The sequence below is a fragment of the Musca domestica genome, unplaced genomic scaffold, assembly GCF_030504385.1.
Source record: "Musca domestica strain aabys unplaced genomic scaffold, Musca_domestica.polishedcontigs.V.1.1 77, whole genome shotgun sequence".
Lineage (NCBI taxonomy): Eukaryota > Metazoa > Arthropoda > Insecta > Diptera > Muscidae > Musca > Musca domestica.
In genome coordinates this window covers 2,557,659-2,584,719 of record NW_026712400.1, presented here as the reverse complement: position 1 = coordinate 2,584,719, position 27,061 = coordinate 2,557,659, and the positions used below count along the sequence as shown (strand labels likewise).

Here is a 27,061-nt window from a genome sequence, read left to right as displayed (position 1 = left end):
TATCAATTGTAACCGCCAATTTATTTATTTAGAAATACGCCAAGCGGCTCTGAAAGAGAATCGATTTTATTTGATGCATACGAAATTGAATTGACGGTTGTAATCCATTCGATTTGTCAAAATGTCAAATATCAAATATGCTCAGTTCTATCATGATTATACCGTGCGTTGTTCAATATATATCCGAAAGGTTTGATGCTAAAATGTTGTTCAATCACTGGTGCAAATAATTTGGCATAGCTCATCTAGCATTTAACGAAGAATTCACAGGAATACAAGTGGCTGAAGCTCGACAAAACGAATGAAGTAGACCTGTGGCAACATTTTATTATATTTTATACATGAAATTAACATGGTAAAAACTTTGTTGTCATTTTCGTCCTATGGGTTCTGTTTACGGCTTTCTAAAGATTTGGTCCAGCAAGCTACACTTGAGCTCGTGTCAAAAGTCTTAAATATTTTTCCTTGACATAAGCTTCATAAATTGGTAACGGTCGATTTTAAATGTTTTTAAAGTGCTGATCATACTTTCCAGGATTGGGAGTAGAAAATGTCTACATAATAATTCTTAGGGAAGGTTAAGATTGTAGACAAAACAGATCAACTATTTAACTAACTTAAGTTTTCACATGGTAGAGGGTGTATAAAGTTTGACGCGGATGAACTAAAGATTGCAATTTTTCCTTTATATATTAAAACAATTTTGCAAGCTTTTTCGTACGAAAACACTCTAGAATTTTATTAAGATACTTAAAATACCACACTATACCTGTTTTGGACAGTGTCTACCAGGAGAACGGATACATTCACAAAGACTGCATTTTGTTACAAATAAAAATGAAATATTTGAATTTAATTTATAAGCATAATTTAATGTTTTTTCCTCCATTTTATTCTCATTTTGTGAACTATCGATCACAAACACACATCAGTAATAAAATAAACTACCTATATTCGTATTATAATTACAGGTAAGGGAAATAAATGAATGATCTTTTATCATTTAATCCCATTGTAAGTAACCAAACATAATAGCATGCGTTGTCCGTTGGTGACCAATGACATCAATTGTTATTCGGCCGAGGCTTTAATATAAGTTTTCCTGTATCGTCACAGCTCATATTAAAATCACCAAGCACACTTCGCATACGTGAAGTTATAATTTGTGGAGCGATGACCAGTTTATGTATTCCAAAAACAAATAACACCACTATATAAAGACAGGTTAAACATAATGAATAATTAAAATAACATTCCTTGAACTATACATACGTAAGGTTAACGTTGCAAAAGTAAATACTGGATGAATAAGAAGTGATTCTGTAAGAGGAACGACTGAAGTTCTTGGATCTCGCAACCAATACCAAGCACCAATCGCAGTGCATAATGATATTACGGCTAAAACAACTGCAGTGACAGAAGAAGATTGTAATTAACATTTTAACAAAACAATTGCTTCACTTACTTCGCCAACGAACAGTTGATGGACGGTAGGAGGACACAACTTCCGTGAGTCGCCTTTCGAATGCTTTCAAATCTTAAAAGGAAAATAAATGTTTTATTGCATGTATAAACCAAAGTTCATATTCACCCGTACTAACCTTCGCAGGCTGAAGGTTCCATATTTACGGTGTTGTTATCGAGTTTTATGTTGCTTGCGTATTGTTGATTAAAGAGTACTGTCACAGGATGTTTTCCTTTCAATTATTTTGCATTCCGCTTTGTAAAATTATATATGTCTCTTATGTTATTGTTTGATGTTTTCATTTGTTTTGGATTTTGACGGCGTCGGACTCATATTTCTGGGACACGACAGAGTGTTGCCAATATTAATGATTTTTTGACACTTTTGTTGACAACAACATTTAGGGTAGCCTAGTTCAAATTCGGCCATAATTTAATTCGTCTTTTTTGGTAACATGGTACAATAATAAGATATTGCAAGCTATCGGACATGATATAAATAAATTGGTAAAGTCATGTAATCATATATTCATATTCTTTTTTCAAAATTATCTATTTGACAACATCTCATTGTCAAAATGTATATCTATAAATGCATTGTATATACAAAAATTTGAGATGGGAGCATGCTTTCTATGCAATAAAAATTGGACAAGATAATGTTTATTGTGTGAAAATATATTAAATTTGGGGCAAAAATCATCCATTAAGTATTATCATTTTTTAGAAAATACAATATAATCACAGTGTAACCAAAAGTAATTACCATACGTAATGTGACCATTTATATTTTTCATCAGAGCGGGACGACTGCGGAATTTTGTAAAAAAAAAATATGCATTTAAAAACAAATTTTATTCAAAAACGGAGAGAATACGTATAAATCTAATTTATGAAATTAATCTTATGTCTAAGTATTTGTTTTACATTTGTCAGCAGAGCAAATTAGTTTTAAAATATCGGGTCTAGTTTTCAAGTAGGAATGGAGCTGATTACATTGTTTGTTGATGTTAGTCTTAGTAATTAAAATAGCTTTTAAAACTGTCACACTTAACTGCGTTTTTTCACTTGTCCATATTTTATTCATTAGGGAAAAAACTCTTTCGACAGGTACGTTACTTCCAGGCATACATAAAACATACTCAATAATTGTGCGAAAGTTTGTGCAGTTGAGATTATTAGCACGGAAGTGTTTAAACAGCTCCACCCAACGGTCTTCAGTAGCAACATTCTCATCGTTCCAGCTTTTGATTTTTTCAACTGTGACGTAACTGGAAATAAGCGAAAACTCATCGAACACCTCCGTATCTTGGCTACTGCTAAGAAATCTTTGTCTGATCAGCAAATCCGTCACATTCTGTACGTCTTCCCAAGTAGGGACTTTTCTCAAATTTGACCATTCAAATACTGCTAGTTGTGCATTGAACTGGCACCACTGTTCCAAGTATTCTTTACTTGTCTTATAAAAATCCACTGCCGCAGTTTTCACATTCTGCTCATCAACAGCAACGTCAGTTTTTTTGTAATTTTACCAGTAGATTGCGGACGGAATGAGGAAGGAAAATCGAATTCTCTTTAAGTTCTAAGTTATCTCGGAGACGATTAATTTCATTCGCAGACTCTATTGTGGACACATTTTGTCCCTCGATTTTCAACACGGCTTGATGAAAAATCGCTGTCTGTGCGTGCGAAAAATATATCCACAATTCAGAGCTGGGATTTTCGAAAAACGTTTTTAAAATAGTAGGGCATTTATCTATGCTCAGAAAATAGGTTTTCAAAGGCTGAAACATTTTTAAAATTCTCTCAAGCGCCGGCATTAAAGCAAGCCACCTTGTTTTACTGTAGCCCAACAGTTTCTGATACTCTGTGTCGGTGGAATCACAGAACTCTTTCAGAACTTCTACCCGAATGCTGTAGATGTAGAAGAATGAATAAATTTTCACAATGATGCATTCGAAGTCAACAGCATTATGAATTATATGGGCTCCACACCCAATCCCAATGAGCTGCCTTCCGACGGATAGGTTTAATTTCGCGTAAACATTATTTATTTATGTCTGCACAAAATGCCACAATTTTCTTATTCAAATCATTGCAAGATAATACTTCTTTCAAATAATCCACAATTATATCAGATGATTCGCCTGGCTGCTTTTGAAACTCTAAAATCCTGACTCTAACGCCTTCGTATGGTACAAAATAGCGAACTAAAACAGGGAATAATTTTATTGAGCCATGATTGGAAGCATCGGTTAATAAAGATATGCAGTGGGCTTCGTGAAGGTGTTCTTTCAATTCGTCCATCGCCATAGGTGCCAGCACATTTACAACTATAGCTTGTGATTTCGTACGGGCACATCTAAATTTTTGCTCAAAACATGTTTGTATTAGATTTGAAGCACAGTCATTCGAACGAAAACTGTTGTTTTTCTTGTACTGTGTGGTACGCCCACGCACCCTCCGCTGCAGCTATATCCAAGTCTTTGGAAGTCGCCAAATTTGTTCTTTTAAAAAAAGAAAGCATTGACGAGCTTGAAGCGGCAGCTTGATCAGAAAGCTTGTGTTTTTCCGATTTTAAATGCTTCTCAATATCACTGGCACCACCATGTCCATCACTAAAATCAGTACGACATTTTTCACACGTAACGTCTGATTCACCACTTCTTTGTTTTATAAATGGATACTTATTTTGCAAAGAAATGTTAAAAGTACACTTGCGTTTAGGCATTATTGTAATGTTACAATCACTAACATTGAAAATAAATTGTTTGACTTTGCTCGCCTTCTCCGACTCCACGATGAAAAGATACCAGAACAATTTAGAGCGTCTATGCTTATGGTACTGACAGAGTGACAGAAACTTTTTCTATTTTTATAAGCATTTTTAATTTGGTGATTTCCCTTGTTATGCTGGAGAACTTTTTCGGCGTCGAATTTCTTACGGCGTTAAGATTAACTGCTCTCATAAAATTTCATACGATTCAATTTTTTTGACATTTGACGCCGTCGACATTAACTCCAGCATTAGCATTACAAAATCTTTCGAGTTAATTTTAATGTTAATGTTGCTTGAAAAAAACTATGCAAATAAATTATATGTTCACGGGGAAAAAATAACTCATGTATTTTTCATCAATATCAATATCCAGTATTTTCGAAAGCGGGACATTTTTGCTCTCGCTGGGGACAGCGGGACAGATAACCTCAAAGCGGGACTGTCCCGCCCAAAGCGGGACGTATGGTCACGTTAACCATACGCAAGTGTGTGAAAGCAAGAATTACGAGTCATACGTAAAATGGCAATTTTGACATACACATGGATAATAAAAGTGACAGCACATATGTAAAACCCTTATCATCTGATAGCAGCTTAAAACAATAAAAATAAAATTCGAAATTCGAACAATAAAAATAAAATTCGAAGTCGAAGGTAAAATGACAGTTTTGACATAAATACAGAAATGTTTGAAAAAAAAATATTTCAATACCTATGATTTAAGGTGAGAGTACATAACCAGCTTGAAGTCTTCGCCAGAGCCGCACATAAATTCTTTCGGTTTTGTCGTTTTCCTTTATAATTTGACATGATGCCAAGCTGCGTATGTACGCTTTATATAGCATGTATCATGGTAGAATGAATTAGGTAATGTCATGCAATGATATGTTCACAATTTTTTCAAAATCATTCATTTGACAACGTGTTATTGTCAAAATGTATACTTGTAAATCCATTATACATACACAAATCATGGGAACCTGTTTTCTATGCCGTGAAATTTGACAAGGTAAATTACAGAAAAAGCAGATATGGATATGCTTATTTGATATGACGTTTCCTTGTTAACTTTACCATGCCTTGTATATGTACATACTTTTCTCAAAATAAAATTTCACTTTAGTGCAATTTAGAGAATTTTTCCCGATAATATGAAAAGTGAAAGCGCATAGGTATAGTTGAAAATGTCTATTCTGATAAATGCATTATAAATCGCCAAATTTGCCGAAATTAATTGGAATTCTTTTAAAAAATATGATCCAAACCGTTAAATATTGGTAAAACGCAATTTACGTGCGGTTGAAAGATTTAAAAGATCTTCCAAAACAATTTTAGTTTTATGCAGTTCTTTTGTTCCTCTTCTATTAAGCTTACGATCTCGTCACTTGGGTAAAAAGGTTTTTTGTCATAGAAGTAATTTTTAGAATAACTTCTGGGGAGAATATCCCAGACAAAAAACAATGGAGCTTATGAGGATTGGTGGTTCTTTCCGAAACCTAGTTATTCCTTGCCTTACCCCCTGGTAAACATTACCATCGTTCTCCACTAATAAACAAACGTTGCTTTTATAAAAACAACAATAAAGGGATTAAGCCTGACCATTTTGCAACAACAAAAAACTATGGCATCCCTAACAAACGAGCCAACACTGTTCTTTGCATTTTTATCAAACAATAAATACCAACACGAATTGGCACAATACCGTATTCATAATACAATTACAATTATTTTTCATCACAAAATGCAAAAATATACTCTCCGGAAAAGCTGGCATGGCACAATTACCGAAAGTAGAACAAAGCTACCCCCATGGCAGAAGAATACAGGTAGATGCAACAACGCTTGGGAGCATTGATATGTCAAAAAAATTTAAATGTTTTTTCAAATATAAGTAGATTTATATATGTTTCCTTATACAACGCCATTCGGAGGCTATTATAATTCGCGTTTTTCAACAATTTTTACAAATTTAAATAATTTTTCATTCAAAATTTTCAATTCCTAAATTGGTTTGACAGTTCATTGTCCCAGCAGCTGTGTCGACGCGTCTACCTATATTCTTCTACCATGCTACCCCCTAAATACAATGTTTTTCTTTTGGTGCCCATATTCTGTCAAAACATATACCCATTTTGTGTATGTGTGTTTATTGTTTTGAATAAATTTTGAATTTATTTCGAATTAAAGCATATTTTGGACGTCAATGGGCACCTCATTGTACAATTTTAAAATAAATCTGTATTGTCCTACTATATTAGATTCAATCTTGTGGAATATATCTCTAAAATTTCATTCTTGTTTCGCGGGTTTTCCCCAATATAAGAATTTGTTTAAGAAATTAATAAAATAAACAAAATCAACTGTTGCATATTTAAAAGTCTATTTGACACTACAGCACAGAGTTGAATTTTTCTAGTTTCTTTGAGTTGAGTTGAGCAACCTTTCTCAATGAACCATGACTGTAAAGGTACGGTCACACTGGGCAAATATTTGATCGAAATTTGTTTTCCCATATTTGACGGAACAAATGTAAAATTCATACAGAGTTGATTCGATGTTCACATTACAGTCAAATATTTGACAGATTTTGTTTGTTCAAGCAGTCACCAAACAGCGTCAAACAGTGCCATGGGAAAACATGTTTGACACATGTTCACATTCGTAAAATATATTTTCCCATTAAATTGTTTGATCAAACTGTGAGGAAACAAATTTATTTGGCCGAGAGAAATAGACAGAGAGAGTGAAAGAGAGATATAAAGAAAATGTAGTTTCGGGTATAATTTATTTGGAGAAGGGAAGCAAAAGACCAGCTGTTGTGGAATAAATTCCTTGTTACAACAATTTTATTTTGCATTTTTGTTTGTATCATGGTAGAAGAATACAGGTAGTTACATCGACATAGCTGCTGGGACAATAAACTGTCAAAACAATTTTGGAATTGAAAATAATGAATGAAATATTATTGAAATTTGTAAAAATTGTTGAAAAATATATATCATTGCAACCTCCGATTTTTCGCCGTATAGGAAAACATAGAAAAATCTACTTATTTTTGTCAAAACATTTCAAAATTTTTGACATATCATTGTTTCAAGCGTTGATGCATCTACCTATATCTTGTTCCAGAACCTGCAAGAATCTACTAGTTTCGCAATTTTCTTCGATATAATAAAGGGAAAATCGGTTATCATAGTAAAAACACTTACATTCTGGCAGTTCTGGAACAGACCAAATATACACATTTTTTACTAAACATTCAAATTCAGTTAGTTCAAAAATATCAAATGAACAAAGCCACTTATTGCATTCGTTTGTTTTATTTTATTCATTAAACATCATGCTACAAATGCTCCTGTTGTTAAAGCAAAATGCTGCCCAATGTTTTAAACTGATGTTTTTCCTTGTTTGACCTTACAAATCATTTGCACCGTCAAATAAATGTTTGACAAAAAAAGAGGAAATAATTGATCATATGTGTTCACATTATGGACACATTGGTCAAATTTTTGTTTTCCGGCAAATAATTTTGTTTTCCCAAAATCAGCTGTTTTTGTATTTACCGTCAAATAATATTTGATGGTCAGATTGTGACAAAGAAATATTTCACATTTTTCGTCAAATATTTGCCCAATGTGACCTTACCTTAAGAATGAATTTAAATTTCAACAGAATTTGAAAATTTTCCAAAGGTTTTTGTTTATTGTTCAAACAAACATACAAGAGCTTCGTAAATTTTTTGACATTACAAAGCTAACATAAGAAAAAATTGAGTTCAGATGATTTCCTTGGCCTGCCTTGGAAATGATTGCAAAACCCGCACAACCAGAAAAGTAGGAAACATCAAACTCGTATTGTATTAATTAGACTTTGAAATCATTCAAAAACATTTGTTTTTATACACTTTTTCTACTTAGACAGTACAATAGACTTACAAAAAAATTACCAAAATATACATGGTAGAAAAATTCATGTAGACGCACCAAAGGTTCGGAACATTGATATGTCAAAAAAAATGTAAATGTTTTTTTTTTTTTCAAATATAAGTAGATTTTTATATGTTTTCTTTTACGACGTCATACTGTGGTTATTATAATTCGCGTTTTTCAACATTTCTTACAAATTTAAATAATTGTTCAACATTTCATTCAACATTTTCAATTCCAAAATTGGCTTGACAGTTTATTGTCTCAGCAGCTGTGTCGATGCGTGTACCTATATTTTTCTACCATGAAAATTTGCTAGTTATCATGGTACAATTGAAAGGTAAGGTAGAGCTACCAGGTAAGGTATTTTTTGTTTTTAAAAATAATAACAAAATATTTTGAAAATCTATTTTTGGAAGACGCGTATATTGCGAGACGTGCATTGAATTTATTTGCCAGAAAATCCAGGCATTTAATTATTTTGACCGCTATTTAACTGATTTTAAGAATGAGGAAAATATTAAATAAAATATGAAATAAATGAAAATGGAATTTGACAGGAAGCGGTTGTAGCATCAGGGTTGTACTACTGAAATTTTACGAAGCTGTTCTACCTCCTTATTGCACCATGGTAGTTCTTAGCACGCATTTATTTAGGCAAGGGCAGGTATGGAATTTCACCATCTGTTTTATTTTCTGCCGCAACCAAGGTAGATGTACTAGGTAATCGCATCAGCCCAGCTGACGGCACCATTAAATGTCAAAACAAATTGTTGTAATGATGAATTCGCCCTAAATGAATGCAACAACAAATTTGTTTATGTTTTCTTCCCTAAATAATTTAATAATTAATTTAAGAGCAAGTTTAGAGTGAAACCAGTAAAAATTAAAAGAAAATGAAAAAGTGCTCGATTTGCAATAAGAAATATTGTGATGGAAATTTAACACTATTTAGTGTCCCTAAAGACAAAGGAAGGAGGTTAGAATGGAGTGCAGCTTGAGGAATTAAGATAGCCCCAACATCTATGATTTGTATGGACCATTTTAATCCAAAGCACATCACGGGAAGTAGTGCAAGAATTCGGCTCCAATGAATTCTATCCAATTTTTTGCGATTCTGTTCCTGGATATTATGTTGTTGGCTATTGGCCAAATTATTGAGATTTTGATATTCATATCCTGCTGTTGCTGCTATTGAATATGTGGTGAATGTATGGCCATATGCTTCGGAGTGTTGGTACCCTGATTTTGCATAGAACGATATTGGTGCTATGTTTTTTTTTTCTTTAAACCATTTTTTCTATATTTTCTATTGAATATAAATTGCGACGTTCGTTTACGACGAGAGGCACACAAAATAAAATATAAACAAACACCTCGTTTCTGATTGGTTGAAACAAATTTGCCGCAACCTTTAAATGTCATGGCGAATCTATGTTTTTCGCCTTAGATGCCAATTTTGACATTTGAGGGGACCACAAAAGTTACTTTGTTGTAGCAATTCGCCGATGCGGTTACCTGTTAGATCTACCTTGGCCGCAACTATTTCACTTTGCTTGCTGTAATAAAATTGTATATCTTGGCAACTCTGTATTCTGTATTTATTGGCGCCGCTGGTGCGTGTATTTTTGCAAAAGTTTTCTGTTTTTGGCAATATTTGCATTTTTTCATCCAATAAAGTTATATTAAATTCCTTAAGAAATTGTTATTATGACAAATAATCTGAAAGTACCGTTGGAATGGAAGAGACGTGTTAAAAAGGAATATATGAAAATTCGACAGCAGAAAAGATACAAAAGGGCGGATGAAATAAAGGAAGCATGGATAAAGAATTGGTTTGTGGTCTTATAAATTGCAGTTTATAATTGGTTCTAAATTCATATTTTTGCAGGGACGAACACAATTACAATGTTCAAGATCTGTATTGTGAGCCGAAGGTTTGGCAGGCCCAACCATATGATCCACCGCATGTGGACTGCGTCAAAAGAGCAGAAGTGACAATTTATAACGGAGGTGGTACCCAACAAGTGCCAATATGTGTAATAAATGCTGTCACGCCTATTCCAACAATGTACACATGGGCCCCCACTCAGCAAAATTTCATGGTTGAAGATGAAACCGTCCTCCACAATATTCCCTATATGGGTGATGAAGTACTCGATAAGGATGGTAAATTTATTGAGGAATTGATAAAGAATTATGATGGCAAGGTACATGGCGATAAAGATCCCTCATTTATGGACGATTCAATATTTGTGGAGCTAGTGCACGCGTTAATGAGAACATATCCAAAAGAAATTGAAGAAATTACTGGCGCTCCCTTAAAAATTGAAGTAATAAAAAATGATGAGATAAAGGATATGCAGAAAAACGAGGATAAGGATGCAAGTACTAGCGAAAAAGAAAAAAATGAAAAGCAAATAGATTCTGAAAATGATGTCAAAGATGCAAAAATTCTTGAAGAAGGTGAAAAAATCATAGCCGAGAAGAATAGCAATGATGAAAAAGACATTGCATCTGGCGAAAGTACAGAAAAGACGACTACAGATAATCTTACAGAGAAACTTCCTTTCCCTCCTCCGATAATATTTCAAGCCATTAGCTCAAATTTTCCCGACAAAGGAACGTCGCAGGAACTCAAAGAAAAGTAAGTTAAAAGAAAAGAATTTAATTCTAAAGATTTATTATATTTTAAATAATATGAAAGAGAAATCTGGTTGCTATGACGAATTTAAATCATTCGTGACGAATCTGGTGAGTTATCACGAAATGCTGCGCTAAAGAAAGGGATATATAAACATTTGTTGAATAGTTAATTCCATAAGCTTTCATATGATACCCATATTTTATATATCGGTTTGATAAACATAGTCTATACTCTCGTCTTTCCAAAATGGCATTTTAGCATTTCCAACGATTATTTTGTACAATATATGCGTTTTTTTAATTAAAAATCTATTCTGCGCTTCATAGATACATTGAGTTGACAGAACACCAAGATCCAGAGCGGCCGCAGGAATGTACACCAAATATTGATGGTGAAAAGGCAGAAAGTGTTTCACGTGAAAGAACACTTCATTCTTTCCATACATTGTTCTGTAGGCGTTGCTTCAAATATGATTGTTTTTTACATCGTAAGTATAATTTAATTACAGAAATTGTATATGAGATATGCATTCAATGAAATACTTTCTATTTTTATCCTTTTTATATTTTGATTTTCGTTTTTTTTAATATAAATACATAAAATGCTGTTGAAAACTGAGTTTAACAATTGTTAATGTAAAAAATAAAATATTTACTTCAAATTCAGGTCATCCAACTCACGGTGAGTTGTAGCTGTTGTTGTATGTTTTTTAATTGTATATTTCTTTGCTACACTTCATTGATCAATCATACTTCCATTAAATTTCATTCAATGTATATCATTTTACGCTAAAAAAACATTAACAACAGAAAAATGTGAAAGTGAGAAGCATCATCCTCAACTAAGTCTTAGTCGAAAATTAAATATTCATAGCAGCATTTTTAATTTTAGTCGCTATTACATGCATAATTAAAATTGTTTTCCAAATTAAAATACTACTTTCTAAAAGATTCTTATGCAGTTTTTAATCGTTATTGGAGTCATGTGTATGTGTTACAGTTTGTTTTGGTTTTATAAAATCCATACATCTTAACACTCATTAACTATATCTCGAACATTGATATGCAGGGCGATTCCTTATCATTACCAATCAGTAATCGGACAATCAACAGTAACAAAATCAATAGCATATTCAACAAGTCACCCTGTTATTATATATAAATCTTGAAAACATATTATTAATTACAACAAAATGTAATTTCATCTTAGGTTTTCAAGTAGGACATTCTGGACCAAATTTGCAAAAACGACGTTTTCCTGAAATGAAACCATTTACTGAACCATGTAGCAACAATTGTTATATGCTCCTGGTATGTAGTGTTAAAAACAAACATTTCCACAGAATAGTTTGTTATGATTAAGCTGTGTTCCATTTCATTTATAGGAAGGAATGAAGGAGAAACTCGCAGCTGACAACAAAACACCGCCAATTGATTCTTGCAACGAAGCAAGTTCGGAAGATAGTAATGATAGCAACAGCCAGTTCAGTAATAAGGAGTTTAACAATGACCAAACTAAAGAAAATGGAACTGTAACAAGTGCAGCTTCTGCAGAAATAAATTCTATAATGGGTAGGCTATTCAATTACCGGTGTGGTATTGAAGGTTCCATTTGAACAATGCAGTATTTAACTAACTTTACTGGCCATTATCTCTTTTAGCGGGAATGATGAATACCTCGAATGTCAAATGTGACTGGACTGGAGCGGATCAATCGCTATTTCGGACTTTACACAAAGTATTTCTAAAAAATTATTGTGCTATTGCCCAGATAATGTTGACCAAGACATGTGAACAGGTTTGTTATTAAGTTGTTTGTAACCTATCATTTCTTCTAATACAATTGCTTAAAAGGTGTATGAATTCGCACAAAAAGAGGCCTCTGAATTTAGCATCGAAGAACTTCGACAAGATTATACTCCACCTCGTAAGAAGAAGAAGAAGCAAAGGTTGTGGTCATTGCACTGTCGTAAAATACAACTGAAAAAGGATTCCTCTTCAAATCATGTCTATAATTATACACCTTGTGACCATCCCGGTCCTTGTGACATGAATTGTTCATGCATACAGACTCAAAACTTTTGCGAAAAATTCTGTAATTGCAGTAGCGATTGCCAAAATCGTTTTCCAGGTTGTCGCTGTAAAGCACAATGTAATACCAAACAATGTCCATGTTATTTGGCTGTACGTGAATGTGACCCGGATCTTTGTCAGGCATGTGGTGCAGATCAATTTAAGCTTACAAAAATTACTTGCAAAAATGTTTGCGTTCAGAGGGGCCTACGTAAATACATTGAATCTTAGTATTTTTATAATAGAATTTATACGTTTATGTTTTTATAGATAAACATTTACTCATGGCACCCTCAGACGTCGCCGGTTGGGGTATTTTCCTAAAGGAAGGAGCCCAGAAGAATGAATTTATTTCGGAATATTGCGGTGAAATAATATCACAGGATGAGGCCGATCGACGAGGAAAAGTTTATGACAAATATATGTGTTCATTCTTGTTTAATTTAAACAATGATTTTGTCGTTGATGCTACGCGCAAAGGCAATAAAATACGTTTTGCGAACCATTCCATCAATCCTAATTGCTATGCCAAGGTAATGATGGTGACCGGCGATCATCGAATAGGCATTTTTGCTAAACGAGCCATACAGCCTGGAGAGGAGCTGTTCTTTGATTATAGATATGGACCTACCGAACAATTAAAATTCGTAGGTATTGAACGTGAAATGGAAATTGTTTAAATATTTGATTGGAAATTTGTTTTATATTTTATTAAACATTTCTGAAAATAATTTCATAAAAATAAATATGGATTAATCGTACATCTAAACACTCTTTGCTACATTTGCTATAATGGGTTTTGGCCTGGATTTGAATGTTAACTTTTTGGTGACAATAGCCTGTACTGTGTATTCTGTTCGTTGCTTGGTTTTATTCTCGAGAGCAACTGTATTGTCCAATAATGTTCGATCAACAGTACTATTCAAGACACTTGTGTTTAGATAGTTTATTGTTTGATCTATAATATGTTGACCCTCGTTGGTTTTTGATTTCTCCAGGACGGCGAACGGCTTCTCCAGTTTTTGTTCTCTTCCCTGCAATATATGATGTCCTATAATGAGAATCTGTCCAAATATAACGATTAAAGAAATATTTCAAAACTATATTTTTTTACATACCGGTTGTCCATACTTGTTGTAATAAAGGTCACCCACAAATTGATCATGCATTTCCTCATTGGTCCTTACTTCTAAGTCACCCTGCAATTCCAAAATTGCCCATTCTTTTAGCCCGCTAGATGTTTTTCTAAATATAAAAAAATGTAAAAACAGGGAGTTGAAGGAACTAAATTTTGGAAAATATATATTTGTTTCGTTGTTTAACACTTGTTTACATCGGTATGTTTTAAAAATGAAACAATCGATTTGAAATAAGTTTAATATTATTTAATGTGTTTATTTGAAAATATGAAAGTATAGAAATAATTAAGCATTGCATGCATTAACAGTGTTTTTGGAACGCGTACTCGGCCGGATTTAAACACCACGAAACTTCTTGAACAATGGGTGAATATTTCCTGAGTTTTTCTTGCGATGTTCATAGTAAACTGCATCATCACCACCTGACATTGAACTGAGACCACCTGCCCGTTTTGTACTTGAAGAACTATTCGGCCTGTATCCCGGTTCTCCGGGGATTTTCTCATCTTCACAGTCTAAATCTGAAGCTGATAATACCTGCTGTAGCAACTGGGCCTGTTCTTCCCGATTTTTATAAAACAAGTCAGGATCAGAATCCATTCCACTGAGATGTGTAATTACTTTATAGCTGTAACCTTGATTAACTAAGAAACGCTGACGTTTGCGGGAATAACTCATTTCCATTGTGTCTTGTGACACTAAGGTGTAGAAGAATGCGTTATACTCTTCCGCAATAGCTACTTTCTTAGCACGCAGAATACGACCCAGACGCTGTGCTTCTTGACGACGCGAACCGCCGTGAGATGAAATTTGTATCAATACATTTGCTTCTGGCAAATCAAAACTAGTATCAGCAACTTTGGACACAAAAATTGTGTTGACCTTTTGGTTGAACTTGAAGTTTTGCAAAATTTGTATACGTTCGTTTTGGGACGTCGGACCGTAAATAAAAGGTTTGTTCATTTTGATGGCGTAGTGTTTTAGCGCAAATACATTATCCGAGAAAACAATTGTTTTATCTCCTCGAAGCTCGTGGTATTTTATCAGGAACTGACAGCTACGAAATTTAGAGGGATTCATAACATACAATAGCATTTTTTTGGAAGTTTTGGCTGTTAGATATTCTCGGTAGAACTCGGGAGACATGGGACACCAAACTTCTGCACATTGTACGCGGGCAATATAACCTTTCTTTTGTAATTCCAACCAATTTGCTTCATACAACTTAGGACCAATCAGAAAATTCAGATCAGCAATCTTGTCGTCTTCACGCAAAAGTGTGGCAGTAAGACCCAGTTTGCAATGAGATTGAACAATTGTTAACACTCTTCGAAACATTTTTGCAGGTATAGTATGTACTTCATCCAAAACCATAATGCCCCATTCTTGTTCTTGTAGCCAACGCATTGTTTGTTCCGCTTCCCATGATCGTTTCTGGGTGTGAGTTATCATAGAATAAGTCGTGACCAGAATGCCACAACCCATTGGTTTATCTTTGGCTTCTGAAGTAAACCGACAAATCATACTGTCATCCGCTGTTGACCACATCTTAAACTGTTGTTTCCACTGCTCCACAGACACACCGCTGTTACACAAAACCAAAGCACGTTTTCTGACTGTGCAGCATGCAGTCACACCAACCAATGATTTACCTGTATAAAAGGAATTCATGAATATGATTTCAAAATGTAGGACAATTAAAAACTTGCCTGCACCACAAGGAAGTACAATGACACCTGACCTCGCACGTCCGTTGCCAAACATTTTTCGCAGACTTTTCTCTTGATAAGGCCTAAGAACGGCAGCAGGCTTTAAATCAATATTTATGTCTGGATTATGAGTATCGTTACGAAAATCATACTCTGCCAATAAGGGGTGTTCTATTTCAATGCATCGCTTTTGAATTACTTCAATTTTTTCCTGGCTCACCTCAAACGAAACTGTATTTAAATTCGCTTCGTCTTCATCTTCTTCTTCATTGTCAATTTTGTCGTAGAAATTTGTAATGTCATCCGGCACAGCAGTAGTACCGTCTGCATTTATTGTTGAGGGAGCACTCTGCACTGTTTTTGGGTCGGTTTTAGCGGCATTTTCAGGAATTTTTGTACCGAACTGCGTAATTGCCTGTTTTTCTAATGTACCTTGTATAAATGCCTCCCCCTCTTCTCGTTTAAGACGGCATTGTTGGATGACTGGATCTTTAAGCAATTTTTGTAATATATCCGGATGGGGAGATTCTATAAAGTAACGGTTGTGCTTCAAGACCAACTTAACTTTACCATATGACAATGTACACAGCTTTATGAATTCCACTATTCCCTCAGGTATAGTAGTTTTACTCAGTCTCTTTAAATACTCAACAATATCATGGGTTTGTAACCCAACGGAGACAGCCGCATACAAACTGTAAGCAGTGAGTTTGTATTCATGAATATGTTCTGGACGACACACAGGTTCCGATATGGCAATAAGAAAATCATGTGCATGCTTGTACACCGGTGAAAATGATTCCAAAAATATATGTCCATTCGGAGCTACCCACAAAGGGCGATTTGAGTGATCAATTTTCAATTCCATTTGGGCGCGATAATCCTTGGCTCCATATTCATCGGTCATTATACCATCATCATTGGTTTCGGCATTTTTTGAAGCCGCTCCTGGAACACCATCACTTTCGCTAAAATCCATGGAATCATTATCCTCTACCAATTGGGTATAGGCATCATCTTCTGCCCTACGCTTTTTTCCTTAAAGAAGAAATATGTTATTCGTTTTTACGTAAATTTTAAAATCTAGTAACTTACCGAATTTTTCGGAACTAAATTTTTCTTTTTTAGATTTTTTTGGAGGACCCATTCTATCCATAAAGTTGGAATTTTAACTGTGGACCAAAATCACTACTGAAACACAGCGGAATAAAAGAGTTGCCACGTTTATGAATTTAATATCACCATATGACGAAAACAAGAAAGAGTGGGTTCACATTAAACATCTGCTACTCAAGTTGTGTATTAAAATGGTCACCCACTGCATACAAATAAGGTGGTGTTATACAGTGCAATAGCGTGTCTTCTAGGTGGTTTTGTGTGTTTCAAAACCAAAGTAACAGCATTACTTAAAATTCGAAGTACTCGTTTTTCACCACAAAAGCTAAACACATGTTTGTACATGAATGTTACCGAAACACAATATACAATTTCACAACTATATTAGAATTTTTATATTATATGGTACTATAAAAAGGTAAGGCAGGCTACCATCTGGTTACAATTTTTTTCTGAGTTTGCTCGACTTTTCCAATTTAGTGTATGTATTATTGCTTTAATATAAGTAAAAACAAAACAATTCAAATCAATGACTACAACAAGCGTAAATATCTGGACGCGCACGGACAATATTAACCCGTTTTGCCTTAGAATTGAAACAGTTTGGATGTCTTTGAAAAAAATTCGCGGCTTACCATTCATCTCTCGCCTTTTTAAATCATTTCAAAATTTAGGAAAAATGAAATGAAAATGAGAAAAACATGTTGCAATAAAAGATAAAGGCAGAGCTACTAGCTGATCACAATTTTTATTCTTAGTGCGATCGACTTCTGCCAACAAGAAAAAAACTAAATATTTTCATAACCAATGATTGGAAGAAACATATATTGAAGTGCGCGCATTAAAGGTATTAAACAGTTTAGCAATGAAAGTAGAAAATTGAACTGTTTGGATTATATTTTTAAAAAGGAAATCGAGGCATTTCTTTAATGCTTCGCGCTATTTAATTCATTTTTAAAAAATGAGGAAAAATAAATAAATTATTACCTTTTGTTATAATGATTACCTTTTGTTGTTCCAAAATGGTCAGGCTTAATCCCATTATTATGTTTTTTATAAAAACAACGTTTGTTTATTAGTAGAGAACGATGGTAATGCCTATCAGGGGGTAAGGTAGGGAATACCAAGGTTTCGGAAAGAGCCACCAATCCTTATCAGTTCCCTTGTTTTTTGTCTGGGATTTTTTAATTTATTTTATTAATTTTAGTTTTATGTAATTGATATGATACCTCACGATACTCAGTATTTTTATGATTTTAGCTTCAAATTTCGTAGTTGAAGTTCTGTGCAAGCCACGTCTTCCTATAGCCCCATACAACGGTACCTCCCAATATTCGGTATTTTGATGATTTTAGTTACATTTTTACCGGAATTATTTCAAATATTGTTGTAGTTTGAGAGGAATTTTTCTACTATTTTTATACCCTCCACCATAGTATGAAGGGCATATTAAGTTTGTCATTCCGTTTGTAACACCTCGAAATACACATTTTAGACCACACAAAGTATATATATTCTTGATCAGCATAAAATTCTATATCGATTTATCGATGTCCGTCCGTCTGTGGAAATCACTCTAGCTTCCGAACGAATTGAAGTAGATTGATAAAATTTTACTCAAATGCATGTTACGTCTGCAGAACTTTTGGTATTGGAAATGGGCTATGTAGGACCACGTTTTGGTATAGCCCCCATATAACGGTACCTCCTGATATTCGGTATTTTAACGATTTTAGCGACATTTTTCACCGGAATTGCTTCAAATTGGTATTTGAAGTTCGTAATGGATACTACAGACAGAAAATTGTCTGCGCAGGTCCACATCTTCGCATAGCCACCATATAACGGTACCTCCCGATATTCGGTATTTTAATGATTTTAGCGACATTTTTCGCCGGAATTGTTTCAAATTTTGCATTTGAAGTTCGTAATGGATACTACAGCCTAAGACAGAAAATTTCCTGTGCAGGTCCACATCTATAGCCCACATATAACGGTATCTCCCGATATTTGCTATTTTTATGATTTTATCTACATTATTTTTTTAAGTTTATATATATATATATATATATATATATATATATATACAGCCTCCCCTCTCACCGCCACTTTTCCCTTTCCCAAATTTTTTATACAGCAACATCAAAAACAGGTTGATTTATTGTTGCACATACGCACAACAAATCAGCGGACAATTTAATTGTTTCCACTAATTTTCGCTTTTTTGGAGCGATTCTGCTCCTAATTTTTTAAGCAGAAGTGACTCGAGAGCACAAAAAAAAAACTCCCACTTCTCGAACACGTTTCGATGCAATAGTTGTAGGTCAATTTCCATTTCATATCAAAAATGAAAATCATCTTTGATTTTGAAAATATGTCTCTTTATTTTTCAAACTATAAATACTCCCGCAGACTTGTCAGAAGTCAGGCTCACTCAGAAAAAATAGCAATCACTGTAGCTCTACCCATGGTACAATGATATCAAGGTAGGGCTATGATACCATATGATTTTAATTTTTTTTATTTTCTTGGCTTAGTATGTCATCTTTATTTGTTTATGTATGTATTTTCTTTTCAATAACAAAAAAATTGTTATACACTCATACACTGTTATTTCAATCACAATAAGTATTTCGGTAGCTAGTCTTATGATCAGCTGTAGTAAATGGAGTATTTTTTTATGCACAATGGTATAACCATGGTAGAAGAATACAGATAGTCGCATCGGCACACCTGCTGGAACAATTAAAAATTTTGAGTGAAATATAACAAATATATTAAATATTCTTCTTTTGGAAAAAAAAAACGTATTAAATTTTTTGGCATAACAATGTTCTCAATCGTTGATGCATCTACCTGTATTCTTCTACCATGAGTAAAACCATCAGCTTTTCTTATGCGGCTACCTTATCAGTGCGCCATTACATTTGAAGATTTGTCCTGTACCACTTTTTTACAATTCAGTGTTTTAATATGTAGTTGACTACGAACATGTATTCAATTAAATATTGCAAAACCATTACTTACGTTTTTATTAAAACGGGCATCTTCTATTCTGTTATACTTTATAAAAATAATTGCTATAAAAAACACCACACTTGATCTCTAATGTTAGGCACAAACAAGATTTTTGTGCCGCTATTTTGATAGAAGTCTGCTGTTTAAGAACGGTGTTGCCATTCTGTGTAAGCGAACTGTCAAATTTCTAACAATTTGAACAAGCTGTTCGTGTTTTTGTGTTTGTTGGGTTCCAGTAGTGTGGTTGGATTTGTTTACAATATTAAATTTTAGAAAAAATAAATTATATTTAATTATGTTGACAACTAAATTGTTACAAAGGCTTTCGAATAGCAGGAATGTTTTGATTCCAATGGTAAATAAAGAAATTAATGTAGTTTCCAAGATGAGCTTTGGTCCCAATGCGTTCTATCAAGTTCTTACATAAACATCGGTACTGCGTTATAAAAATAATCATCTTTTCAGATTTCAACTGCATCGAACGCACAAATACAACAATTAGTCCAGCCAGCAGATAACACCAACTCTAGCTTTAAACCTTTTTTCTTAAATACATGCAAATATTGTTCTGCTAGCACTACAACTACAACGCCAACAACTGACCAAGGCAATGGAATCATAAAGAGAGTTTTGAAAAAAGTTGGGTTTACTCCAAATTCAAAAGCTGTAAGTAAGAAATGTATATATGTTGTGATTTAACATTTCTATTGATTCTCAAGCGTTTCGTTCTAAAGTGTTTCTCGAAAGTATTTATGACCTTAATACATTAAGGGAGTTTTTCTGGCATATGTCATTGCCTGGCTCCTAGCTCAAATGATGAGCTAGATTTGATCCAGGTAGGTGACTAATGCCAGTAAAAAATCCTTATATATCTGGAGAAGAATTTTTGGATCAAAGTGAATTTGTAGTATTTTTTTTAATGAAAAGGTTGATCAAAGTAACATTTTACCCAATATGAGAAATAACACCCCGGTATTGTAACTACAAATGATATCATTTTCAAACCGATGTGTTCGGAACACAGAAAACTAATGCTGCGAAAATGGCGATAACTATTAATTATCTTTACAGAGGATACGTGTAGCCAGTCATATGCTGTATGAGAGTGTTGCGGATAAAATTAATTATTTAGCCTTCTTCAATGACTTCAATATGCCTAATACATTTAATTCATGGTTTTTGGTAACTGAATTACATGTATGGATGCTGTTATTGCGATCAATGGCCGAAGGATCGGAGTCTGGTGAAGATGGTCGATTTTTACGAAATTGCATTGTTGAAGCTTTATGGTCAGATGTTAATACCAGGGCTAAAAAATTGGGAGTGAGTACATAATTACCTTATATATTGTACCTGTGAAACATGTAATATTTTGTTACTTTTAAAAATATTTGTAGGCCAATAATCCCTCACGAACTCGCCAACAAATTGAAGAACTCTCCGAACAATTTCAGGCAGCTTTGATAGCCTATGACGAAGGTATTATGTCTGAAGATCGAGTATTGGCAGCTGCATTATGGAGACGTTTTTTCGCTTTAAATTGTGATGATTATGAAAAAATTGAACGACTGGTTAAATATGTGAGGCGTCAAGTGGTTATGCTAGATAATCTGTCCCGCCAAGATTTCCTAATTAAACCAAAAATACCCTGGCAGGATTTAAATAAAATTCACATTTAAGTTGTTTTCTGAATTGTACTATTCGCTAATTTTAAAAATTAAAGTAAAATACGAGTTATTAAAAAGTAAATTTGAAAACTATAAAACAAACTACAAGCATGTTTATATATGTGATTGAATTAAATATTCGATTTCGAATGAACGCATTTACTGATACCTATTTATATGAAAAGGGCTTATGTTTTATTTTTGAGTTGACGATTTTAGTCACCATTTTGGGTAGAAAACAGAAACAGACACTTGCAGAACAGGAAACGAATGAAGCTTCTCGATTGGCTTAGAGAAACAGACCATTACTTTCATTTTTTGTTGTACATTAGAGATATACATTTTGTTATACATAGAATTTCTCTTAAATGCCATCTGGATGAAAAAACATAAAAAACATTTTTTTTCGCGGTAAATAAAAGGCGACAATTCGTTCAATATAGTCGTACTTTTATGGTAATATTAAGAAGGTAACGTCAAACAATCATATGTCAACATATTTTTTTAAAACTGTATCTTTAACAACATCTTATTATTCTTCCATGAGTAGAATTGTGAAAAAGTTTAACCTAAATTACAACTATTACAATTCAACAACAGCCACATAGATATTTGTTACTGTAAGTAATAATGGTACAATCTAATCAAGGTAACCCCCCTTGACAGGTTTCCATCTCTGATTTGAACATATACAAGTTTTGTATGCGTATTTTAACAATGAGATGTCAATAGTATAATTAAAAAAATTTAAAAATACGATTGCGTGACGTTACCTCATTGATTTGTCCATGCATTTCTTTTTTGTTCCAATGTATGGAACAATGTATGACATTGACAACTTGTATTATGAACTATTTCTAGTAAATATGAATCGCCAATGAAATGTAGTAAAATTGAAATCGGTGAAAAAATGAATTATCTAAATACAATGTATTTCTTAATTAAGGGAATATATTTTACATTGTTGTAGTCATTGGAAGCAAGCCTAGTACGATAATGATATTTATTGGAAGTGCGCTTTTTAATGCTTAGTTTTTCTTTATTTACATTAAGATTTGATTTCTTAGGCGACGTTTTTTTACTTTCTACCAATAAATTTTCATATTTTTGATGTTTTAAATTGTTGTAAAACAACTCTTGCTGTTGTTGTTATTCTGATACCATGCGTATTTTTGTTTTACGGCTCGAGGTATATGATGATGAGGTGATTTTTAGAAATTAATTCAATACGTTATAAATACTAATGCTTCCTAAATATATAAATCTTCTATGCCTTGATTGTTTAAAGCTCGTAATTGGCATTTACATAGAAATGCTAAAATCCTTCTTTCAATGCGTTCTCTTGGTTCACCATCAAATCCCATGTAAAGCGCTTCAATTCGTCTAATAGTATCTGTAGTATCTTCGACAATGGTATCCTCTGTGCCCACAATCTCCTCGGCAATTTCTTCAATTATCGAAAAAGAATCAGAAAATTGTTCTTCCAATTGATGGGTTTCCTCGTGTTCAGTTGTTTGCAGTTCGATATGGAAGTCGCTTCCCATATCGTTTTCTTCATTGTCTTCATTGTCATCAGTCATTTTCGAATTGGAGTCATCGGATTCCCAGAAATTGTTGGTTTCTTGCAACAGGTCGGGAATTTCCTTTGGTTTGCGTTTTCTTTCTCTTTCCTTCTTTGGTTTGTAGGCTTGTACGGTGCATTCCAGAAACCGCATTCTATCCAAGTATGGCCAGGTAGAACCACGAATCACACCACTTTTGGGGCAAAGCTCATTACAATGTTTAAGCTCTTTTTGAAATTGTCCTCTTAAATTGTTCCATCGACTTAAACAAAATTGAACTAAGAACATAATTGTTATGGTTTTGTAGAGAACAAGGAAACTTGTGGTACATTTACCTTGACAACCCATTTCATTGGCAATTTCTTGCCAGACTTTGTTTTTCGTCTTCATTATCTCAAAGGAGGACATCCCAGGTATCTGTCTCATGTATATCACGGGGTGAGGCTCAACCAATGAAATCAATTTAAAATCAAATGGTCGATTCTTTTTGTGGCTTGTTTTGGTCATTGTTTTATTCTATCGTACTTTATTATTTACATTTAATAATCAAAACGTAAACAAATATGCTGCGCCGTAATGCACGGTTTGTAATCGGCGTCGTAAAAAACAGTGCTGACAACATTTAAAATACGACCAAATATCTATTTGGTAGGGTTCACATATGAAGATTGAATACTTGAACTACATATATGAATTTTATAGAATGTTCCCAGGGGATTTAGAACAACATTGTTCGATCTGGATATTAAATACACAGCATGGCACATACCGGTATTCGCATCGACATAACTGCTGGGACAATCAACTGTTAAACTGATTTTGAAATTGAAAATCTTGAATGAAAAATTATTGAAATTTGTTAAAATTGTTGAAAAATACATACATCCTCCGATTTACTTCGTGTAAGAAAACATATAAAGATATACTTATTTTTGACAAAACACTTTAAAATTTTTGACATATGAATGTTCCCAAGCGTTGTTGCATCTACCTATATTCTTCTACCATGGTACACGGTCAACCCGTTCACAAGCCAATCTTGATCATTCATAAAAACATGGTTCATTTCTTCTTAACTTTTGTTGCCAGAATTTTATGAAAATTTGGACCAAAGCGAATGTAATATGCATTGAAAGGAACAGGAAAAATAATTGTCGTATTTTGCTTTGTATTCACAATTGTACTTTTTATTTTGCTTTTTAAAACGCATAATTCATTGTTTGAATATATGCTCTTATTTGTTAGAAATGATATAGACAAATGGAATGCTCTCACAGTTTATCTTCAAAAATTTCGGATCGGAAGAGGTCGTTTTCGTTGAAGGGGCATGAGTGAAAATATTGAAGTCACTTAAAGTCTGTTCCAGAACTGCAAGAATGTACAACATTTTACTACGATAACTAATTTTTATTACTTTATGAAATAGGAAAAAAATTAAAACTAGTAGATTCTGTTGTTGCAAAATGGTCAGGCTTTATCCCTTTATTGTTGTTTTTATAAAAACAACGTTTGATTATTAGTGGAGAACGATGGTAATGTTTACCAGGGGGTAAGGCAGGGAATACCTAGGTTTCGGAAAGAGCCACCAATCCTCATCAGGTTCCCTTGTTTTTTGTCTGGGATATTCTCCCCAGAAGTTATTATACCCTACAACACTATGTGTTGGGGGTATTATAAGTTTGATTGGGCCAAAAATTATGTAACACAACGAAATATTGATTTCCCACATATGAAAGTATATATGGATCTTCCTATCTCGCGGAGCTGAGTCGATCTAGCTATGTATGTCCGTCCGTCCGTCCGTCTGTCCGTCTGTCCGTCTGTCCATGTTAATTTCTAATCACTCTACAGGTCGCAATTATGGCCCGATCGTCACGAAATTTAGAATGCAGGTGGGGCTAGGGTCAGAATAGAACCCTATTTCTTTTGGAGAGGATTGCATAATATTTAGGGGTTGAAATGGAACAAAAACTGAAAAATTTGCTGATTTTGCAGTTGCTCTACAGGTCATTTCGCATGTAGATAGAGTTTAAGGCGGGGAAGAAGCCTACCAATTTGGGTGGTTATCGGATAATATTTAGCGGGTAAAATAGACCACATCTTTTTTGTTGAAAAAAATCAAAATTTTCCATTAAACCGCAAATATTTTAAATCCCGGCGAAATCACAAAGCCATGACAAGGTTAATCCTGATCTTTACATTGATGTTAACATACAATAAATCGGATATATAGCAAAATATGTGCGATATATGTGTCTATCCAAGAAGATATGCTTGAAAGAGCTCTTATATGTCGAGAACGGCTGAACTGATTTCGACAGTTCTCATTAATTCAGAATAGCCTCTTGGCAGGAAAGAAAAAAACGTCTAAAAAATCGCATAAAAATATCTCTCTAAAGATGAAAATATTGATTTTGTAACATTTTGTCATATTTTTTCAATTTTGTCATATTTTTGGCATATTTTCATTTTGAATTAAACATTTGGTAATATTTCTACAGCTAACAAAACTAAGTAGTTAGGATATCAGGATATCATATACAGATCGCATTTATGGCCCGATCCTAACTAAATTTTGCATGGGGATCAGATGAGGGTCAGAATAGAAGCCTACTCTTTTTGAAGATGATCGCCATATATTTAGGGGTTGAAATGGACCAAAATAACTGCAAAATTGTCAGCAGGTCGTAATTATTGCCCGATCCTCACGCGCATTTGAATGGGGTTACGGGCATTGCAAAAAGCCAAGCAGTTTTGGATGACCATTCAAAAATATTCAATGTGTGAAGGAGTTTGCCAATGTTAATCTTTTGCCACTTCTGAGAGATTATAGGTCTTTGGGAAATATTGGTTCCAGATCTAGGAAGACCATTTAAGTGCAACATCTACCAATAAATTGGAAATGAGCAAATTAGTTTAAGTTGCTATTATTCGAAAATTAGAGAACGAAACCTGATGGTTTTCTTTTATTATTTGTCACAATATCTTGTGGAATTCTTTCGAGTATCTCGCCTATATAAACTGTATCGTTTATTATAGTGTTGTAGGGTATTCAACGGTCGGTCCCGCTCGACTGTAACCTTTGCTTACTTGTTTTAAAAATAACTTCTATGACAAAAAACGTTTTTTACCCAAGTGACGAGATCGTAAGCTCAATAGAAGAGGAACCAAAGAATTAAATAAAACTAAAATTCTTCTGGAAAGTCTTCTAAATCTTACCACCGCACTTATAAACATTTACATTTTTCTCCACTTGTTATGCTTTATAAGTGCGGTTGTAAGATTTAGAAGACTTTCCAACTGCAAATTATTCCAGTGACAGCTCATTATATTGTTTACAAGCGTACAAAAGCATTTTGGTGAGAATTTTTCAGAAAAAAAATTATTCGTGATGGAATTCAAGCGTGATAGTGTGATTTCTTTATATTTGGCTGGAAAACTACATGTGGCCATCGTTACAGCACTCCAGCATTTAAATGTGAAAAGGTCTCTTGTGTCTCGTATCATCGCTCGTTACCGTGATACTGGTAGCGTAGCCCGACGTCAAGAAAGTGGAGGGAAGAAAACCGCAACATCAGCAGAAATGGTTCGAAAAGTAAAGAAGCGACTTGATCGAAACCCGCGTCGCAGTGGCAGAAAAATGGCTCCTGAGCTGAACATATCGCAATATTCCGTTCGGCAAATATTGAACAATGAACTCGGGATGAAGCCATTAAAATTACAAAAAGTGCAAGAACACACACCGCAACAGAAAGAAAATAGACTCAAAAGAGCTGAAGAGTTTCTTCGCTTGGCCGAAAGTGGTGAAAGGCCGAATTTGGTTTTCTCCGATGAGAAAACATTCGTTGTCCAGCATTTTGTAAACGAACAAAATGATCGTGTTTACTTGCCAAAGAGGTCACCTGAAAATGTGCACCTTCGGTTGGCCACCAGAACTCAAGCGCCGGCCATGGTGATGATGT

At 34.0% G+C, this 27,061-nt stretch overlaps 6 protein-coding genes across 8 annotated transcripts; 2 read left to right on the top strand and 4 right to left on the bottom strand.

Moving 5' to 3' along the window:
- Nucleotides 1–851: 851 nt before the first annotated feature.
- LOC131806482 (nuclear envelope phosphatase-regulatory subunit 1 homolog) lies at nt 852–1,831 on the bottom strand. The gene is made up of 4 exons (XM_059130613.1): nt 1,602–1,831; nt 1,466–1,537; nt 1,273–1,407; nt 852–1,210 (listed from the first exon to the last, which is right to left on the bottom strand). Exons 1-4 carry the CDS (start codon nt 1,621–1,623, stop codon nt 1,065–1,067), a joined length of 375 nt encoding a protein of 124 aa, XP_058986596.1. The 5' UTR covers nt 1,624–1,831; the 3' UTR covers nt 852–1,064.
- Nucleotides 1,832–9,565: 7,734 nt separating this feature from the next.
- On the top strand, nt 9,566–13,657 carry LOC101887292 (histone-lysine N-methyltransferase E(z)). Of its 2 annotated transcripts, XM_005184645.4 has the most exons (9): nt 9,566–10,004; nt 10,061–10,816; nt 11,143–11,303; nt 11,483–11,497; nt 12,026–12,126; nt 12,201–12,387; nt 12,477–12,613; nt 12,670–13,099; nt 13,159–13,657. In XM_005184645.4, the coding sequence occupies exons 1-9, from the start codon at nt 9,880–9,882 to the stop codon at nt 13,566–13,568; spliced, it is 2,322 nt and encodes a 773-aa protein (XP_005184702.1). In that variant the 5' UTR covers nt 9,566–9,879; the 3' UTR covers nt 13,569–13,657. The 2 variants fall into 2 exon arrangements, with proteins under 2 accessions (XP_005184702.1, XP_058986599.1); XM_059130616.1 differs by lacking the exon at nt 11,483–11,497 and having other exon boundaries at nt 9,568–10,004.
- Nucleotides 13,572–20,036, bottom strand: LOC131806489 (chromosome transmission fidelity protein 8 homolog). Of its 2 annotated transcripts, none has more exons than XM_059130619.1 (3): nt 19,880–20,036; nt 14,007–14,133; nt 13,572–13,952 (listed from the first exon to the last, which is right to left on the bottom strand). In XM_059130619.1, the coding sequence occupies exons 1-3, from the start codon at nt 19,897–19,899 to the stop codon at nt 13,653–13,655; spliced, it is 447 nt and encodes a 148-aa protein (XP_058986602.1). In that variant the 5' UTR covers nt 19,900–20,036; the 3' UTR covers nt 13,572–13,652. The 2 variants fall into 2 exon arrangements, with proteins under 2 accessions (XP_058986602.1, XP_058986603.1); XM_059130620.1 differs by having other exon boundaries at nt 13,572–13,922.
- On the bottom strand, nt 14,259–17,173 carry LOC101887580 (general transcription and DNA repair factor IIH helicase subunit XPB). Its single transcript, XM_005184647.4, has 3 exons — nt 16,832–17,173; nt 15,737–16,774; nt 14,259–15,679 (listed from the first exon to the last, which is right to left on the bottom strand). Exons 1-3 carry the CDS (start codon nt 16,890–16,892, stop codon nt 14,364–14,366), a joined length of 2,415 nt encoding a protein of 804 aa, XP_005184704.2. The 5' UTR covers nt 16,893–17,173; the 3' UTR covers nt 14,259–14,363.
- A 29-nt stretch (nt 20,037–20,065) lies between the features above and the next one.
- On the top strand, nt 20,066–21,639 carry LOC131806487 (ubiquinol-cytochrome-c reductase complex assembly factor 1-like). The gene is made up of 4 exons (XM_059130617.1): nt 20,066–20,225; nt 20,336–20,536; nt 20,942–21,193; nt 21,268–21,639. The coding sequence occupies exons 1-4, from the start codon at nt 20,166–20,168 to the stop codon at nt 21,547–21,549; spliced, it is 795 nt and encodes a 264-aa protein (XP_058986600.1). The 5' UTR covers nt 20,066–20,165; the 3' UTR covers nt 21,550–21,639.
- A 797-nt stretch (nt 21,640–22,436) lies between these two features.
- Nucleotides 22,437–23,719, bottom strand: LOC131806488 (uncharacterized). Its single transcript, XM_059130618.1, has 2 exons — nt 23,435–23,719; nt 22,437–23,377 (listed from the first exon to the last, which is right to left on the bottom strand). The coding sequence occupies exons 1-2, from the start codon at nt 23,604–23,606 to the stop codon at nt 22,788–22,790; spliced, it is 762 nt and encodes a 253-aa protein (XP_058986601.1). The 5' UTR covers nt 23,607–23,719; the 3' UTR covers nt 22,437–22,787.
- Between the last annotated feature and the right edge of the window lie 3,342 nt (nt 23,720–27,061).

What these genes read in the sequence shown, in the direction of transcription:
- LOC131806482 (XM_059130613.1), bottom strand. Translation starts at nt 1,623, where the DNA reads ATGGAACCTTCAGCCTGCGAAG. An exon ending in GGAACCTTCAGCCTGCGAAG is followed by an intron (nt 1,538 to 1,601) that starts GTTAGTACGGGT and finishes TTTCCTTTTAAG; the next exon opens with ATTTGAAAGCATTCGAAAGG. An exon ending in ATCAACTGTTCGTTGGCGAA is followed by an intron (nt 1,408 to 1,465) that starts GTAAGTGAAGCA and finishes CTGTCACTGCAG; the next exon opens with TTGTTTTAGCCGTAATATCA.
- LOC101887292 (XM_005184645.4), top strand. Translation starts at nt 9,880, where the DNA reads ATGACAAATAATCTGAAAGTACCGTTGGAATGGAAGAGACGTGTTAAA. An exon ending in TCGCAGGAACTCAAAGAAAA is followed by an intron (nt 10,817 to 11,142) that starts GTAAGTTAAAAG and finishes TGCGCTTCATAG; the next exon opens with ATACATTGAGTTGACAGAAC. An exon ending in TGACCAAGACATGTGAACAG is followed by an intron (nt 12,614 to 12,669) that starts GTTTGTTATTAA and finishes ATTGCTTAAAAG; the next exon opens with GTGTATGAATTCGCACAAAA.
- LOC101887580 (XM_005184647.4), bottom strand. Translation starts at nt 16,892, where the DNA reads ATGGATAGAATGGGTCCTCCAAAAAAATCTAAAAAAGAAAAATTTAGT. An exon ending in ATTTAGTTCCGAAAAATTCG is followed by an intron (nt 16,775 to 16,831) that starts GTAAGTTACTAG and finishes TTCTTCTTTAAG; the next exon opens with GAAAAAAGCGTAGGGCAGAA. An exon ending in TGTACTTCCTTGTGGTGCAG is followed by an intron (nt 15,680 to 15,736) that starts GCAAGTTTTTAA and finishes CCTTTTATACAG; the next exon opens with GTAAATCATTGGTTGGTGTG.
- LOC131806489 (XM_059130619.1), bottom strand. Translation starts at nt 19,899, where the DNA reads ATGCCCGTTTTAATAAAAAC. An exon ending in ATGCCCGTTTTAATAAAAAC is followed by an intron (nt 14,134 to 19,879) that starts GTAAGTAATGGT and finishes TTTTATATTTAG; the next exon opens with AAAAACATCTAGCGGGCTAA. An exon ending in ACAACAAGTATGGACAACCG is followed by an intron (nt 13,953 to 14,006) that starts GTATGTAAAAAA and finishes ATATTTGGACAG; the next exon opens with ATTCTCATTATAGGACATCA.
- LOC131806487 (XM_059130617.1), top strand. Translation starts at nt 20,166, where the DNA reads ATGTTGACAACTAAATTGTTACAAAGGCTTTCGAATAGCAGGAATGTT. An exon ending in GGAATGTTTTGATTCCAATG is followed by an intron (nt 20,226 to 20,335) that starts GTAAATAAAGAA and finishes TCATCTTTTCAG; the next exon opens with ATTTCAACTGCATCGAACGC. An exon ending in TTACTCCAAATTCAAAAGCT is followed by an intron (nt 20,537 to 20,941) that starts GTAAGTAAGAAA and finishes TTATCTTTACAG; the next exon opens with AGGATACGTGTAGCCAGTCA.
- LOC131806488 (XM_059130618.1), bottom strand. Translation starts at nt 23,606, where the DNA reads ATGACCAAAACAAGCCACAAAAAGAATCGACCATTTGATTTTAAATTG. An exon ending in CAATGAAATGGGTTGTCAAG is followed by an intron (nt 23,378 to 23,434) that starts GTAAATGTACCA and finishes TTATGTTCTTAG; the next exon opens with TTCAATTTTGTTTAAGTCGA.